Genomic DNA, 18,397 nt, shown 5'->3' on the forward strand with positions numbered 1-18,397 from the left:
TGTCAATTTCTTAGGACCAAATGTTTTAATTAAGTTAAATCTCAATGTTAGAGACACATACTCTATATAGGTGGCATTGACAATTGCCTACTTGGATTTTATGAGCTGGATCCAAACAATCCTGTGCATAAGCACTAAGTGCAGGATAGTAGTGACCAAATTCCCTTTCCAGCTATGTCCTCTTCTGCTAAGTTTAGCCTGACTCCATAGTATCCCACAACACCCAGGAGTGTCTTTTTTCAGGGATGTAAAGGACTGGATGGGGAGCACCCAAGTAAGCACTGGCATGTGTGTGGTAATCTGCATGCGGTCCTTTGGATCCCTGTCTATTTGTATACATCAGTGCAACATATTCACTGAAATTTTGTCCAGGGACCCCAGTCTAAGATTGCACAAACAAGAAGATAGCACTTCATATTTTTTTAGAGAGGTCTCTGCAAAATCTCCCCATTGGCATCCTCTTTGCTCAAATGTGTTCTTTAACCATAAAATCCCCACCTCCCAAAAAGAGAGTTCTTTTCTCTTATTAAACAACAAGGCTAACACAGTCACCTTTTAAATAATGATCCAGGATTTTTTTTTATTCATTTAAGTTTCAGTATCATTACAGAAAATGTTATGGTACAGAGTTGTTTAACATTAGTTTTATTTCTTTTCTCATTTAATTTCCACACGAATGCTGGTAACACTAATATCTGTACAAGATCAGTCTTTGATTTTTTAAGATTTTAATTCTGTACATTTTTAAATGTATTGGTTAAAAAGGCTGTCAGCACTTAAGGAAGCAATTTTTGTTGTTTGTTTAAACAAAAGGTATCCAGTTACTGCCCAATAGTACTGAGCTGGGTGGCTGCTGGGATGACAGATATCCCTGAACGCGCAGCAAGGGGTGAAAACCTTGGGGCTTGGTCGGGTTCCCAATGCAGCCACTCTGCTTTTGGCACTGTGCACATCAACACGAGATACAAGATAAAGAACAAGCAGAAGCTTTCTGTGAAGCGGTTATGAAGCATACTAATAAGGGAAATCCAAGTGTTGTCTACGCTAGTATAAATAAGCAGACAGCCTTGTTTTAAGAGCATAAGTAGTTGTATCTTAAAGATGAGAAAAAACACAAGTTCTGCAGGCACCTACCGCTGTCTACTAAAAGCTACCGCTATCAGAACTAGCATTGAACACACAAAGCAATTGCAAGAAAGGAAAAAGTTGCTTTGATATAATCAGAATAGATTTCTTTAAGATTTGTTTTTAAAGTTTTTTTTAAAAGGTATTTATTTAAATTCATTTGAAATATAGTTCAAGGTGTTGACTATACTGATCAACTTTTATCCAAATCAGAAAAACTAGCTGTGCCGTTGCATATTACAGGATACAGTCAATGATATGTGGACATGCATCAAAACTTCTCTCTTGCTGGTGACATCATAGTCTTCCAATGACCATGACATCAACCACCTCGCCCTTATGAAGTTCCACATACTGCTCTGTCTTTGGAGGTAGCATCAACAGTCCATTGGCACTGCGCATACTCATCAGACGACTGCTCATCTGGTTCCCTACAGAGAAGCAAATAAGTCTTGTTAGCAGGGTAAATGCCACAGAATAGTGCAGTGTATGAAGCCAGTTCCCAAAAATTAATTTTAAAGCGACAATGGTCACAAATGGTGAAGCTCTAGAAATAGATCTCTCTTTCCCCCTTAGAATTCTCATGCAGAAATGCCTTTTGACCACATCTTTTTTATTTTAAGCTTGCACATTTTAATTATCACATGCACCACTTTCCTAGTTTATCTTCCAAATAACCCCATACTGAATTACAATCTGCACTAGGATGTGTCAAAACTGAACTACTACAGCCCTACCCCCAAATTTGTTTCATATAACATTAGCCTTAACATTTAACATATACCACTCAGAGATGATAGTGTTATTTTTTGTTATTTCATATCTAAGATTATAAATAGTATTCCAGAATCTGAACACTGGTGTGGACAAAGCAGTTCACATATGAGGTTCCTGTGCAATTTTTAGCAATGGTTTAAAATCTTCTAGAACTAAATAAGCCTCAAAGAATACACTTCAGAATCTAGATATATTTTTTCCATTTCCAATATCAAACTTAGATATTGAGTTTTATTAGAAAGGAAGCTTGAGTTTGAAGTGGGCAACTTGTCTAACATATGTCAGCTTTTTCTCCTGAGCTGTGCAAGGTTTTAAAAACTTTTAGCGTCTCTCATTAGCCCAGACATTGGGTAGAGGTAAAATGGAGGCTCTCTCATTGGAAGTGACATCACAGGTAATGTCCAGTAGTTATGTAATACCTCACACACTCCTACGAAGAAAAAGTCTTGAGGTGCTGACAATGAAGGGAATTAAAATATTGCTAGAAATGATACATTGCAGTCTGAACACTAGTAAAACTTGTTTTCCCAGCAAAAGAAAGAAAGCCTGAAGGGAAAATATCTGTACTCCCCTACAATGTACAATGAGTACAAATGGATCACTCCCAGCCAAACTCAACTCAAGACTAGGGCTTTTTTTCAGCCATAACTCCCCAGAACTCAGTTCCACCACCTCTCAGGTGATGTCCAGCACCTCTTTTTCTAGAAAAATAGCATTGTTCAAGGCCTAAGTGAGCACAGCATGCCAGTGAAAATGGGGTGAAGCTTCTTGGTTCTCAAGATGGACACAGTGGCCATGAGACCAATGCAGCCTTCGTCAACCGCATGTTTTGGATTACTATTCCCATCAGTCCCAGCCAACATCTTGAGGGCACCAGGTTGGTGAAGGCGAGTCTAATGTCTATTGTTGCTGTCTTGAGCACATTCTTGAGGAAAGGTAGTGTGTGCATGTATGTGTGCATTTGTAGCTATATACAGTGGCACCTCGGGTTACAGATGCTTCAGGTTACAGACTCCGCTAACCCAGAAATAGTACCTCGGGTTAAGAACTTTGCTTCAGGATGAGAACAGAAATCGCACAGCAGCAGCAGCGGGAAGCCCCATTAGCTAATGTTGTACTTCAGGTTAAGAACAGTTTCAGGTTAAGAACGAACCTCAAGAATGAATTAAGTTCTTAACCCGAGGTACCACTGTATATGCATCTCTAAGTATACACACACACACACACACACACACACACACACAGTGGTACCTCTACTTATGTTCACTTCTGGTTACGTATCCTTCGGGATACATACGTGGCATACTTGGATGTAATTTTCCAGGTTTTGCTATGTGTGCATGCGCAGAAGCGCTCCACTGCTGCACACACATGCGCAGAAGTGGTCCCTCAGGTTGTGGAAACCTCAGGATCCGACCGGAGCTCAGGAACAGATCCTGTCCGCAACAGGAGGTACCACTGTATATATTTATCTGTATCTGTCTGTCTATCTATATATCTATATCTGTATCTGTATATTTTAGGGGTAGTAATATGGGCTCCTAGCCTGATTTGCATAGTTTGTGGCCTTATTATCTGATAGAATATTTTTTCTTCATATAGCCCAAACTCCTTCTTCTGAAATAGTAGTCATGCTGGCGGTAGTAAAGGTAAAGGTACCCCTGACCATTAGGTCCAGTCGTGACTGACTCTGGGGTGCGGCGCTCATCTTGCTTTATTGGCCAAGGGAGCCAGCGTACAGCTTCCGGGTCATGTGGCCAGCATGACTAAGCTGCTTCTGGCGAACCAGAGCAGCGCACGGAAACGCCGTTTACCTTCCTGCTATTTATCTACTTGCACTTTGACATGCTTTCGAACTGCTCGGTTTGCAGGAGCAGGGACCGAGCAACGGGCGCTCACCCCGTCGCAGGGATTCGAACCGCCGACCTTCTGATCGGCAAGTCCTAGGCTCTGTGGTTAAACCCACAGCTTGCTGGTGGTAGTATCCATGTTCAAAGAACAGGAAGCAATAGTATTTGAAGATTTTGCTTCTATAGTGTTAAACAACAAAACATTGGGAGGGATTCAATGTTCTAATCTGATTGTTCAGTTAGCGCAAGCATTTTGGCTTGCCAGACAGAACAATCCCCCCTCTCCTACCCTGCATGCTGTTCTGTGGGTTCTCCTATCCCTACATATCAAACCTTGGGGAGTGCAGGAGGAGGAGAGGGTGGAAGCGATGCTGCACAAGTGAAAGTGCTTTCACAGGGCTTCTACTATTGAGATTCATTAGTGGAATCCTGCCCATTATTTGTGAAAACTAAAGTACAGCGAAAACTCGGTTTTTGAATGTAATCTGTTCCGGGAGACCGCCGGACTTCCAAAATGTTCGAAAACCAAGAATCAATGGGCTGGCTGCAGAGTCAATGAAAAAAAATTAAAAATGCACCTCAGAAGGCGTGCAACTTCCAAGATGCGTTCTATGGCCTTTGAAATGGGGGGGGGGGGGTTGTTGTTTTGTTTTCGTTTGTTACTGTATTTTTGAGATTTTATATTGTAAACCATCCTGTAATCCTTGGGCAGTATAGAAATAATCATAATCATCAACATCAACATCTTAGCTTGTGGGAAGGTAGGTTGGGACTACCTTTCACATGGTACATGACCATCACAAGTAGAGAAAGCACAAGTCATTCACGGTTCCTTTCATTTCTCCATATTCTGCAACCCGTAAACCCAGTCAAGGAGCACAAGAAATAGAAAACGATAGTAAACAGCTAACCTGTACTTTGTGCCCAAGGCAGTGGTTCTTGGTGATGCCAAGTCAGTATGCACCGATGATATTCTGGACGAGGGTCCAATTTCACATCACATGATAACTGTGGAAAAGCATGCACAGAAAGAAAATACTATGTCATGTACAAAGTTTGCAGGGTGGTTAATACAATGTTGGCTGTTTATTGAACAGTCATTTTGATTTGTTTGTTGGGAAGTTATATGACATAATGGCAAGCAATTATTATCTCAGTTGCTGTGTTTGTAGCACAAGAGCACCAAATCCACTTCAATGGTGCAGCCCAAATTTCCCCGTATGTGATTGACACCATGTGCAAAAACGGCAGGAATCAGGAAGGGGGCACACCAGTGACTACACAGAGTGCCTCAGAAGCTCGTTGTATATTTAAAAACTCACCCTGGCTTTTATGATAGTGGGACGAGGATCCAGGATTCCCTGCATCTTCCTCAGTGCTGGGACAACAAAAAGATTGCAGGTAACAACTGCTGACACAGGATTCCCTGGAGGAAAAAGAAAAAAACCCACAACAGTTGATAGATCAGCAATGTAGAATTATTTAGGGAATGACCTCCCCCCCCAAATGTTACTTTGCTGTACAGCTGTGCTAGGAACAGATTATATATTTTACCTGCAGCAAGGATAGTGAACCAGAGCCTTCCATATGTTGTTGGACAATTCTCATCACCGCTGACCATTGCCTATGCCTAGGGGTGACAGATGTTATAGTCCAAAAACATCTGGAAAGCTGCAGGTTCCCTTCACTAGAGCCATAGGCATTATTGCATATTAAAGATGTAACAGTATATAGTGCACAAATGCGAGATTACAAAGATAATTCATTTAAGAACTAGAGGTCCAAACATAAAAACCTTTGCATTTTGTTTTGGATTTTGTTTGTGTTATCCATGAAGGACAATTATAATTATAATTCAACGAACCTTACCTGGGAGTGCAAATATTATTTTTCTTACACCATCAATATCCAAAGTTGCAAAGGTTGTTGGCAACCTAGGGAAAAAAAGTCAGCTGCTAAAACTATTTATTTAACAAAATTTGTATAAAACTTAATTGTAAACAGACCCTCTGAACAGTTTTTAACGAAACTATAAAAATAAAATTATACCTTAAAAGTGTCAATAGAAACCAATGTTAAAAGCAAGTTTATAAATAGCAAAATGAATAATATCATCAGTTAAAAGAACTAGATATAACATGGGATGTTAAAAGAAGCAGCCCTGTGTCTCCTTCACCTATCTCCCCTGTAATGTTTAGTGCAACAAAATATGTGTAGTAAAGTTAATATGACTTTCCCTGTCCCCTCAAACAGCAGCCAGGGGCAGAGAAACTCTCAATGTGACCATGATGTGTAATGGGGAGAAACTGAAGATGCATCCTGCTTTGGTCTTTTATACAGTGATTGATTGGCAATACATCTGTAAGTGACAGGGGCTTAGAGTTGTATCTGTGCAGTGAGGTTAAAAGACTTAAGGAATGTTTCAGGAGGAAGGTAGATAAAGGTGAAGGACCCCTGGATGGTTAAGTCCAGTCAAAAGCAACTATGGGGTGCGGCACTCATCTCACTTTTCAGGCCGAGGGAGGTTTCATCCTACAGGCCTTCCCCCCCCCCCCTTTAGATCTCTCCTCTGACACAACATAGTTGTAAAATGTTCCTAAAGCCCCAAACCTGTGTCTGCTGGCATTATAGGAAACTCCTACCAGATCGGACTATTTTGCCTATCTGGTAGTATATCCAAGACCATATCTAACTGGGAAATATTACTCACCCAGGTTTCATAAAAACCCTGCCAAAGTGAATCTGAGCGTGAAGATCAATGTCCAGCACCTGTTTAAGATAGTCCTGTTTTAAAAATAAAAACAAAGTTTTCAAGGTATTTACAACACCTAATTTTTCAAAAGTATTAATTAAGATATGTAGGATGACACCTTGTCCAGTCCTAGAAGTTTTATTTATTAAGTAAATTTGAATCCTGCCTTTCTATCAAACGGCATTCAAGGTAGCCAACAAAAAATTACAAATACATCAAAACACATAAAATATAATAAAATGGCAATCATAGATCTTTTATTACTGAACCCCACTTGTCATTCTAAGAAGTTGGATGTTGACGCTTGGGGGGGTTTCAAAATTAATCGCATGTCAGAGTGAAGTTTACTATCAAAATTAACTAGATAAATCGCTAGACCAATTAAGAATGGACATTAATTGCCACCCACAGAACAGAGGAAGAACAACTAATATGTCAATTCTTTCCATGTGTGGGCTAGTTCTGACCAGAATGATCCTTTGCCTGTTGTACTGAGATGCAAAGGGATCCTCAAATTACGTGGGTTACTTATGCCGCATTCTTAAAACTGAGGCATTCCAGAGTTATCCCATATTTAAAGGTTTTTCCAAACAATTATTGAAAATGTGGCACAGCTTCACAAGCTCATCTCACCACTTCTTCAATTCTATTTAGACCACAAAAACATTCTACCAGTATCTAATAGTTTGGGGTAGGAAGTGATAATAGCTTAGCAATGGGTCACATGACCCTGTTGCTCTTTGTCCTGTTAAACAAGAAGACAATCTATCTTTGGTTCTCTGTGACACAGAATATCTAAAAGCCTAGGAGCGGTGAACTATGGTTACCCTTTCTTTTCTACATTTATTTCTGAATTTTACACCTGCCCTTCAATGACCAATTGATATTTCCAGGGTGGCTTACACAAGAAAAGAAAAGAAACAACAAATCCTTTAACCCTGGAAACCCTGTTCAGTACAGTAGAGTACAGCAAAAAAAATAAGGGTTTTTCTTTCTTAATTTGGAAACCTTTCGAGTGGCCTCCCCACAACAATAGGAGATCCAGACCCTGCTCAGATTTCCTCTGTTATCATTAGCACTTAACATTTCTGAATATGTTTATATGTTTCTCTTCCTATTGCTTCATCTCTGGCTTAACTTCCCAGCCTCAACATAGTTTTTGCACATACCTTTTCACCCATGGACACACCTCCTGATGTGATGATTACATCAGCACGACTGATACCCTCATTCAAGGCATTAAGTAAATCATCTGGACTGAAGGAGAACAAAAGCAAGCAGGTTAATGACCATTAATTTGTACATTCCAACTACTTTAAAAGGTGGGAGGGGGATACATACATCTCTGCAAAATCAACAACCAAAAAACGCAACCAAATGTAAACACATCTTTTTAAGCAGGCAGAACATATTCTCCAAGAGTAAAACTATCAAGAAACAGTAATAGTAGGCACAGTATTTTGTTCGTGTACCGGAAATGTTAACTGAATGCACAAGCAATCTTGGTATGCAGTTACGCTAGTCCAGACTAATTCTGAATATAGCAATATTAATGTAGTCAGTCACATAGTGCATTACAACAATTCAGATGGATGGGCTACTGCAGGATAACATTAAGCAGCAGCCAGAAAAGGAGGGTGGGAAAGAGTAATAATAATTTACTTTATACCTTTCAGAGAGGTAATGAAAACCCCATATTTTCCAATTTTTTAAATTTTATTCTCTACCACTCATGATGAATGTCAAAACTATAAATGGTCTCAGCTCAGTTAATGCTGTTGGAAACTAACAGTGATTAACAAAATCTGTCCCTGATTCAAACTGTGCTGCTGTTTGTGAGCTCTCATTCCTACTCCAGTGCAGCCCCCAGCTGCAGCTGGATAGGGTTAGCTGTTCAGGAGGTCCTAGTCACATATGATTAGAGCATAGTTGGGCATCTATGAAGTTCACCACACCAGAGGTGTGTGTGTGTGTGTGTCTGAACTGCAGACTTCCTAAATTGGTTCCTTCAACCTGGTTACTACCTGATCATCTGTTCTCCTAGCATGTGTGCGGCAATTAGAGGAGATAGGGCAGCATTGTCCTGTCACCTAGCTCTCTGCTTCTGGGTGGCAATGTGGTTTGGGCCCAGAGACAGAATGCAAGCAAACTGATGTAGTGAGGTGCCTGCAGCCCTGTTCAGGGACCTCCCCCACCCCACCCCCAGAAGGCATATGGCCAAGATGGCCCCATATCTTAGAGCTAGCACTGATAAATGGTATCTTGAAACTGTCTTGGTCTCTGTAAACTTATACGTTATGAACTTTGAACACATTTGTATCATCGTCTGTTATGTAATATTCCAGATAAAAGAAACTATGAACGTTAGTTATATGTTTTGAAAGAATTATCTAACCAACACCATCATAGAAACACCAAAAAACAATGAAAATGTATAAAGAGTAACTTATGAATGAACAGTTAAGTCTACATAATGAACATGTGTATATGTAAACATGAATGATAGTCACTGTTGTGACAATTGCAACAGTTTCTCCAAACATCTCAACTGTTAAATAAGATCTAGAGTGCATATCATTTCATACTTCATCATTGAAAGAATTATCTGCCATCACTTTCCCACAACGGTTTCCTTCTTGTGTAGGAACAGACCTGCAAAGATTTACTTCCAAAGTTCAAACCTATAAGCATATGTTAAGAATATGGGAATGATCCACTCCCACTGTGAGCACAGCTTCCACATAGGCATGGGCATAGTCAGGATTTATTGGGGGGTGGGCAGACATTATGCAGTGTAATTGGTCAGTTAGTTAAGTATTTTTATTTACTTGATTGGGGGGGGGGGCAACTGCACCCCCTGGCTACACTTATGCACATAGGAGCCCTGTTTTCTTCCTTGGCAATGTATAAGACCATTCTGTGGAAAGGGAGGTCTTTGTGCATCTCCAGTATCTCTCCTTCTCACCTGGATACAAGTTACTTGTGCTCAAAGTATGACACAGGGATCTGGAGTGGTGGTAAGAAATGAGGAAGAAATTGAAGTTATAACTAAAGTCTTCCAGAAAAGAAGGGTCACCCAACAGAATGAGACGTCTCTTTGGAGAATATGTCCTGAGGAATAACAGTATGAGAATTTCTAAGCATCTTCTATAGATGCAATTGCCCTTCTCACAACAATGCAAATAATATAGTTGGATATATCAAAGTGAATAAAATCTACTAATGTCACGAGGGAAGTTAAAGATAGAATATAACGTCCATTGGGAGATCTAATATTAAGTAGAAAGGTCTTTAGAGAAGTCACGTTCAGAGAAAATTGCAAGAGATTTTAAATTAAACCTGTGTGCAGTAGTGTCAGGTGCAGCAGTGGATGGGGGATGCTGCTGCTCTCCTGGCTTCCAAACACAGCATGTTGCTGGTGCTTACTAGAAGGGGAGTGCAAGGTGCGGGAAGCTCTGTGTAGAGGAGTGCAAGGTGCATAATGGCAAAAGCAGCAGATTGGCTCCACCATGCTGCGCTGTACTGAGTTCCCCAGGCCTTGCCACTCCAGTAAGCACCAGCAGCACACTGTGCTAGGAAGCTGGGAGAGCAGTGGTGCTCTGCCTCCGCTGCCCGATTGGCCACTACTAGCATGACTGAATTGGTAACTTCAGGTACACTGAGTTTAGTTTAGAAAATGTAATGAAATGCGTCATTCTTGTACCATACAAAAAATAAACATGCATATCACTACGGAAAGCTCAACGAGAACTCCCTGTTTATATGTAAAGTAGGAAGCCACACTTCATTGGAACAGACAGGATTTGTCTTAAGAGAAGGCCAATACACAGAAGGACCATGGGGAAGAAATCTGTATGTTCTGTACCTAGAGATGTATTTTTCTCCCACCCAAAGCGTCCCTGCTGGGTCATCCCTGTATCAGTGATGGTGGACAAGCTGTGTTCTCACTGCAAAGTTGTCACACATTGCAGTGATTTAGTTTTCCCCACTGGAATGAATGGCAGCCATGGATGAAAGAAAAACATTATATGCAGGGATATCAGTGACTTGGGGACTAAACCTGTATGTTGACACCCACAACCCCAGGGGCAGATTCCTTCCTCTTTAGCTCTCTCCCAAATTACCGACCATTTTCTTGTCCAAATAACTTAGTGAGAACCATGATGAATTACATGACCCTACACCCTTATCTATATAGGCTCAATTCTAAGTTTCCTTACTTGGTCATAATGGTGTGTACTGGAACCCAGGAACCAGGCACCTAGCTGTAAGGGAGTATGTGGGAAGCTGACCTCACTAGGGAAATTCCAGACCCCTTTACATATATATTCAAGGTTGTGGGTTTTTTGTTTTTAGTCTAGCCCCTTTACTTGCAGAGATATAAGGAAAAGCATGCAGGAACTATTCTAGCTGCTCCTACCTTCCAGAGTTCTGGCCAATGAGTTCAAAGGTACTGAAAAGCACAAGGTATATTTTTAAACTTTGAAAGATTTGAAACTGTTTTTTAAAATATTTAATACAATTAGATACTTGTAAACATATATGGCAATGTGTACCTAGGTTCTGGCTGTTCTGCATCAATTCTCTTGCTGTATCCTTAGCTCCCCTCGCCACAAAGTTTCTGACTACATACCTGCTAGTAACTGGTTTATAGAGAGTCAAAATAATTGGAAGCACCTCAAAATCTACACGTTGCTAACTGGTGAAAACCTTTTGTAAAGAATAATGATCTGATAAAAAATATGCTGTCATATGTGAAGAAACAAAGTTAATTTTAAAAAAAGGATTTGATGCTTATATTATAACCCTCTTAATCCTCTGTTCAGATAATCTTTGTGAGAGTTAATTTCTAATATGTACTTTTCTACTCTTTCCCAAATATTCTGGCAATTTCACGTTAAAATGTATATGCCGCATGTGTCTATATAATATATTTTACACCAAATGCTAATGCAACTTTTGGTAGTCTTTGGTTTATAATACAGCTAATACAAAGCAAACAACAGTTATGTTTTACTCACATTAGCAGACAGGACAAATTAGCAAGCTCATATGCACCCAGCAGGTATTAATTTTGTCTCTTGCTTCATCTGTCATACCACAACCAAAAAGCTGGATTTGGATTGATGGAAAATGGACAAGAGCATCTGATAAGTCAGCATAGCATTTGCAATTGCCATGCTATGATCAGGATATACCTGTCTCACATGACTGTAAAAACAAACAAGACAGGAATGCAATGCACACCTTTAAAGAATTTTATAAATTTTTATCTGACTGTGCTTATCAGGCTTGTTGTAAAAAAGATGGTTACAGACCAGAACACAACACAGCATAGCCAACTGCAGATTTAAGGTTTTAAACTTTGCTCCAATGTAATGTATTTTCCCAATGAGTTTTTAGCCTATGGTGCCTCATCCAGTGATTTTCTGTCCTTCATGAAGTTCTTGCTAGAAAATACACTCTTTCACACAGCTTAGTAAAAGCTCCCACTAACTTTCCTTTTGCACTGTCACTGCCAATATGGAATGCTAAGAATTGTGAGTCATCTCATATGTCACACCTCTGTATTGGGAACACCAACAGGAACATGGAAAAATAATGAGATAGGTCTATGTATTGTATCAATAGGTAAACAAAATATTCCTGTGGATCGTTATACTTATTCACAATCTTTATAATCAATCTTTCCATTAAAAATGCCAAAGAGAGCTAATTGTAAAAATCCATAATTAAAATCCCCCACACTAATCCACAAATGAGTAAACAAAATGACAATGAAGTTAGATAACAGCAACTAGTTAAAAACAGGGATGCATCCAATTAAGTTTTATGCAAAGTAAAATTAATGAAATTAATGGGCCTAAGTTAGTCCTGTCCATTCATTTCAACACTTTACTCGGAGTATGACTAATGTTGGATACCAACCATAATTAAATTAGAAATACAAATTAAAAGACAACAACTTAAGCCTAACAGGCTAAGTCTCTTTAAATTAAAAGGTTTTTGCCTGTCAGTGGAGTGAAAACTACTACAAACATCCAAGGAAAATCCAGGGTAATCAAACATATCACTGAAATTTTCCTCAGTGCAATTAATGGTGCTTTTAAGATTGCAAGCCTCAATTTAAACTTTATCTCCCTCCCTCATGGGCAAGGGTTGCTCATGCCTTCCACATTGGGAGATAAGACAACTGTTACTCTGGAGAAATTCCCTTGAAAATACAACATGTGAAGAAATCTTGTACAGTATCACACATTTTATTACCTGCTAACTTGAGGAAGATGTTTTTCGGATTGTCTTAAAAAAGTTCCCATAGAGGACTTGACAGATGATTCCTGCCAGTGCAGTTCATAAAAGAACATATCTATGCTCAAATGTTTCCTATCTGAAGAACAGTAAAACTTCCCTTATAAGGAAACATGTACCCCACTTTGCCTTCTCCAGACGGAAAATTAGCCAGGCCAGGGGCTGGCTGAAGCAGTTTTCTAGACTGAAACCTTTGTGTTTCCCTGACCTCCTGGAGAAATGAAGGGGCTGCCACATACTGACCCTTTCTTGTCCTGGGTAGCACTAGCAGTACCTCACTCTGGAAACAGCATTTGCCAAAGATCGAAGAGCAGTTGCTGCCAGGTGAGGCACAGCTGCTTTCTGAGAGTACAGAAAAAAGCAAGGGGGTGAGCTACAGTGTGGCGTAGTGATTAAGAGCAGTAGTCTCGTAACCTGGTGAACCGGGTTCGCGTCCCTGCTCCTCCACATGCAGCTGCTGGGTGACCTTGGGCTAGTCACACTTCTCTGAAGTCTCTCAGCCCCACTCACCTCACAGAGTGTTTGTTGTGGGGGAGGAGGGGAAAGGAGACTGTTAGCCGCTTTGAGACTCCTTAGAGTAGTGATAAAGCGGGATATCAAATCCAAACTCTTCTTCTTCTTCTACAGTACTTGTGGAGGCCTTCTAACTAGTTCTGTCTTCCTTTGTTAGCTAGCAGTGGAAGGGTAGAGGCTCTCTTCTTCTAAATTCCAAAACAGGTGGAAGGGAAGGCAAAAACAGGTTCCTCTTTGACTCAACCCTATGTCTAGGATCATTTTGTATTATCCACATGCAGCTGTCTTGAGGAGAAAGTGCTATGATGACTATCCTGGAATCAAATAATTTGGTGCAGATAAACCTACTACACATTTGTTGTCATTCTACAGAATGGTAACTCTCCCCTACGCCACCTTAAACTGTCAATTTCCACAGAGCAACATCAGTGATTATTCAACAGAATACAATTCTTGCGATAGATAATAAGAGCAGAATGATAATGATTTACACATCAGGCTCTATATTTTTTTATTTAAGATACTGCTGACAATAATATATGCTCTATAAGGAATATGTGTGTTTTATGGAACTATGCATGTTGCCAATTAAGCACAGAACCAAGCTTTTTCTGGATAATTAGAAATCATTGCTTTCATCATATTGAGATAAGGAAGCAAAGTACAGCGGACGCTCGGGTTACGAACGTGATCCGTGCGGGAGGCACGTTCGCAACCTGCATTGTTCGCAACCCGCAGCGTGCACGCATGGGTTGCGATTTGGCGCTTTTGTGCATGCGCAAAGCGCAATTTAGTGTTTCTGCGCATGTGCGAGTGCCAAAACCCGGAAGTAACCTGTTCCAGTACTTCCGGGTTTGGCACGGTGCGCAACCCGAAAACGCACAACCTGAAGTGTCTGTAACCCGAGGTATGACTGTACTGAGCTCACTGTGCTATGCCTGTGCCTAAAATGCTTCTGAATCTGTTATGATCTCTGTTACCTTTGCCAATCCAAGAAGCATCGCAAACATCTAATTGCTCCATTGTTGTACCCCTAATCTGTAGACAAAATTACTATGCAGCAGATGGCAGATCAATTTTGTAACTAATTTGCAGCATAACAAAGCCAGCAATATATATATATATTTAAAACAAACTGATACAATGACATCATCACAGAAATATTAGATTATTTCAGATTTGAAAAGTCTTACGAGTCCTTCTGGAAGTGACACTCTTGTTTTTCACCACTTTAAAACTAACGGGATGGAAATCACTTAATGAACAGATTGATTACTAACTGATTATATAAGTGATATTAAAATAATCCAAAAATTAATGCTCAATACTTGGTAGAATCTGCTTGGAAAACTTCATCAGCAGTACAGAACATCTTGATTGCATACATTATTTTATTAGGGCCAATTGCATTTAAAATGGTAAAATCTGTTTCTGGACTGGATAACTTTTGACTATAGGTGGGGGCTCACATGATTGCCTGCTCCTCTATAACAAATTATTTCCGTTCTGTAGAAAATTAAATATGAGGCAAAAAGGTTTTCACCTAGCTTTCTCCATGACATACTGTTTTTCTGTGTGGAGCAAATCCATAGGTAGGAAAGGAGTGCTACTTTCAGAAAGGTTCACAAGGTTCTTTCAGTCTGAAAGAATCTAGTACGGCTTTCTTTGGAAAGGTATAGTGTGGCTATAGTTATCCATACTCTAGTAACCTCTAGGATGGATTACTGCAGTGCACTTTATGTAGGATTGCCCTTGAAGACAATCTGGAAGTTGCAACTACAGTAGAATACAGTAGCTAGGGTGCTGGTGGAAGCAGTGAACCATTAGCATATAGCTTCTGTCCTCAAACATCTACAGTACATTGGTTGTCAATATCCAGTATCCAGTATTTGTATCCAATACAAGCTGTTTATGTTGACATTTAAAGCTGTGAATGGCCTGTGACCCAAATATCTGAGTGAATGCCTTTTCCCATAGCAATCTGCCTGCACTTTAAGATCAGTAGGAGGGGTCTCCTGGGGATCCCAGCATTAAATGAGACATATAGTGGAGGGGGCATGGAAATACCTTTTTAGGGGTGGCTCCATGTCTCTGAAACAATCTCTCTATGGAAGTGAGTCTTGCCCCGGCCAGGAACTTAAAACTGAAGCAGCTTCTGGGAATACCACCTATGAAAGTTCTGGTGAGGCAACTGCCTTGAGCTAATCTTACCTGAGTCCAGTATGCCAGCATGGGAGATAGTCAACATTTTTTGTCAGACTTTTAGAGACATGGGCTAAGTCATTTTTATGCTGTTGCTAACTATGTTATTTATATAATTTAGGATAATGACTTTAACGTTTTGTTCATTATGTATTTTGCTTTTTTTTTTTTTTGCAAACTGCCCTGTGATCTTTTTTGAAGGGTGATATAGAAATATCTCTCTCTCTCTCTCTCTCTCTCTCTCTCTCTCTCTCTCTCTCTCTTTTTCTCAATATATAGTGATGTCATTTCAATCCTGACTCTCTACCAGCAGTCAGGTAGCCCAGGCACAAGTTTACAATCTTAAAGGTACTAATTAAAATGAAACACCTCAAAAGTCCTCATCCAATAAGCCAATGAGCATTTAAGGAGACTGTTTTAACTGAATTTCCAGTAGAGTTTTACTTGACCTTCAATTTAATACCTCTCTTTGCAAAACTATGCTTTATTGCTCCCTTATGAATTTTTTTCTGTCACTTGCTCATTAAAACTGGCAACCATCTCTGTTAGCCTTCTCATTATATCATCACTCTGAAATATACAGTTAATATGAAGTCAAAATTAAGCAATATGGCATGACAGGATTTAGCACTGGGGACTGAATTATCACAGTCCTGTTCCAACTCGATTCTCTATAGATCATAATGTACTCCATGGATCACTCGTACAGTGTTCTCCACTAATCTTTTTACCCAGCTGAATCTCTCAATTACTGCAAGTCACTTTTCCCATATTTGTTATATTAATATTTGAAAATGCAATGATTCTTACAATTTAATACATCAACCAATTTCACTTTGAAGATTTTACCTCAAACCTGGAGCAAGAGATCCCCTTAATTAGCCATTTTACACTATGGTAATAGTGCACATGAGGCCTACAGAGAACATGTTAGGAGTCTACAATACCAAACCAAGGTCAGTGTCTAAATCTAGAAAAATTAACTTACTTATCAGAACTCAGTTGCTGCTATCAGTTTAGTCTAAGATGAAGGAACGGAAACAAAGACTCCAAGCAATTCTACAGAAGGAGAAAAATTCAGAGCAAATGGGGCAGATGTTCAAATATCACCTCTCCCACATTTCTATCTTCGTCCTTTTCTTCAAGTCTTTCGGAGACGTAATGAATATTAAGCATTTCACTGTCAGAGCTGGAGTTACCGTTAGACACACCAAGGCGATTGCATCAGGTGTCATGATCCTGAGATGGCATACCCCACTGCTGTGCCTACTGGTTGCCACTGCCACTGGAGAAGCAGTGAGCTCTCGCTGCTGCAACTGCCTTTCTTCACCTCTCTGGCAATGGGGGGGGGGGAGGCAGGAGGCATCATGGGTAGTGCTGGAGCTCCCACCCTCACCCCCAGCACCAGAAAAATGAGGAGAAGTGGTGGTAGCAACAGAACTCCAGCTTCAGCACAGGAGTGGAGCTGGAGGCAGCAACTTCCTGTTTTCTTCAGGTGGCGAAATGGGATGGGTTGCCCATGCTCATCATTGTTTCATACTCACCAAAGGGCTAAAACAACTAACATTTCATTTGTGTGATCATTTACATAACTGTATCATCAAATGGCTTAATAAGAGGAAAAAGCTAACTGAAGTCCCATCCATTGGCAACATTTGACTCCTCAGCTCCCAACATTGTCTCCATCCACAGCCAATCTACCAGGCTGCATCAGAAGAGGCCATTCCCTGCCCCACCCCGGCCCCCAGTTTTGCAGGGAATAACTTTTAGAAAATACTTCCAATCATCATCTAAAAATGGGAAGGGGACTTAAGAATTGGTGCCTGCGTTTGTGTATTTGCCTATTCCTTTCCTTTTTCTTTTGTTATGTGTCTTACAGTGTAAGCTATTATTTTTAATGGCATACTACTTTGAGTGTTTTAGAATAAAGCCAATATATAAAGGTATTAAATAAACAAACTCTCTCTCTCTATATATATATATCTATATCTATAGGCTATGTAGCAGTGGAATATTAAAGAAAATGATTTAACGAGTATTATGGGAGATGAAAGTTAGAATTCTACGCTCAGTATGGTGGGCAACCATTTTCCTTGGAGGGCTGAATTGCCTTAGGGGTAATCTGTTTGGGTTCTGTGCTAAAACACCCCCACCCTCTTACAAGGAATGGGAAGTGATGCTCTTATCACAAAAACATAGGAAGCTGCCTTATACTGAGCTATTTTTTATGCATATTTTTTTTAATTAAAACTTTTTTGGTACAACAAGTTAAATGGGGGGAAGAAAGAATGAAAGAAGAATAGAGAAAAGAGAAAAGAAAGGGAAAAGAAAAGGGCTTCTGATTTTCCTTCTGTCAGTTACATAAAAAGAATTATTCAAAACTTTCACTCCACAACAATATCTAACTATTCCATTTTCCATGATCTAGTATTTTTCCAATCTTCAAACCCAAATATCACGCGTTCATCTTCCTTTTCATGCAAAATGTCCAAAACTGGTTCCCAATTAATATTGATAAATGTCAGCAATAGTTTTTCTCTAATTAACAGTATCACCTTGGCCTTTAACAATTGCAGCAACCATGCCTCCATATTAAATAATAGTAACTCTTTCCCATTCTGAGGGCATAGGAGTCTCTCCACTGTGAACATACATTGATGCAGTATTCCATATCCATTGGTCCGGACTATGTTCTGTATCCAATTTCTACTTCCTGTCGTATTTACGTTTTTTTCAACCTTATCTTATCCATATAACTTCATTTTTGTTTTCCAAAATCTCAGCTTTATCATTTGGTTGCTTCATTTCTCCATACACTTGTATAGTAGGTTCTTCCATTTCATCAGATGTTCCTTCTACCTTTGCCATA

General features: G+C 39.8%; 1 protein-coding gene across 21 annotated transcripts in view; it reads right to left on the reverse strand.

The window, feature by feature from the left end:
• Positions 1-548: 548 nt before the first annotated feature.
• Positions 549-18,397, reverse strand: part of GPHN (gephyrin) — a 246,991-nt gene continuing 229,142 nt past the window's right edge. For 11 of the 21 annotated variants that reach the window (XM_081164319.1, XM_081164314.1, XM_081164312.1 and 8 more), the window contains 6 exons: positions 7,674-7,761; positions 6,463-6,536; positions 5,622-5,686; positions 5,075-5,178; positions 4,664-4,760; positions 549-1,556 (listed from right to left, as the gene is read on the reverse strand). In XM_081164319.1, coding sequence (XP_081020445.1) covers positions 1,423-1,556; positions 4,664-4,760; positions 5,075-5,178; positions 5,622-5,686; positions 6,463-6,536; positions 7,674-7,761 — 562 coding nt within the window. In that variant the 3' untranslated portion in view covers positions 549-1,422. Of the gene's footprint in view, positions 1,557-4,663; positions 4,761-5,074; positions 5,179-5,621; positions 5,687-6,462; positions 6,537-7,673; positions 7,762-10,924; positions 10,958-18,397 lie in introns of all 21 variants that reach the window. The other 10 variants (XM_081164322.1, XM_081164303.1, XM_081164317.1 and 7 more) reach the window with 1 other exon arrangement.

This window comes from Podarcis bocagei (genome assembly GCF_964188305.1).
Source record: "Podarcis bocagei genome assembly, chromosome: 1".
Classification (NCBI taxonomy): Eukaryota; Metazoa; Chordata; class Lepidosauria; order Squamata; family Lacertidae; genus Podarcis; species Podarcis bocagei.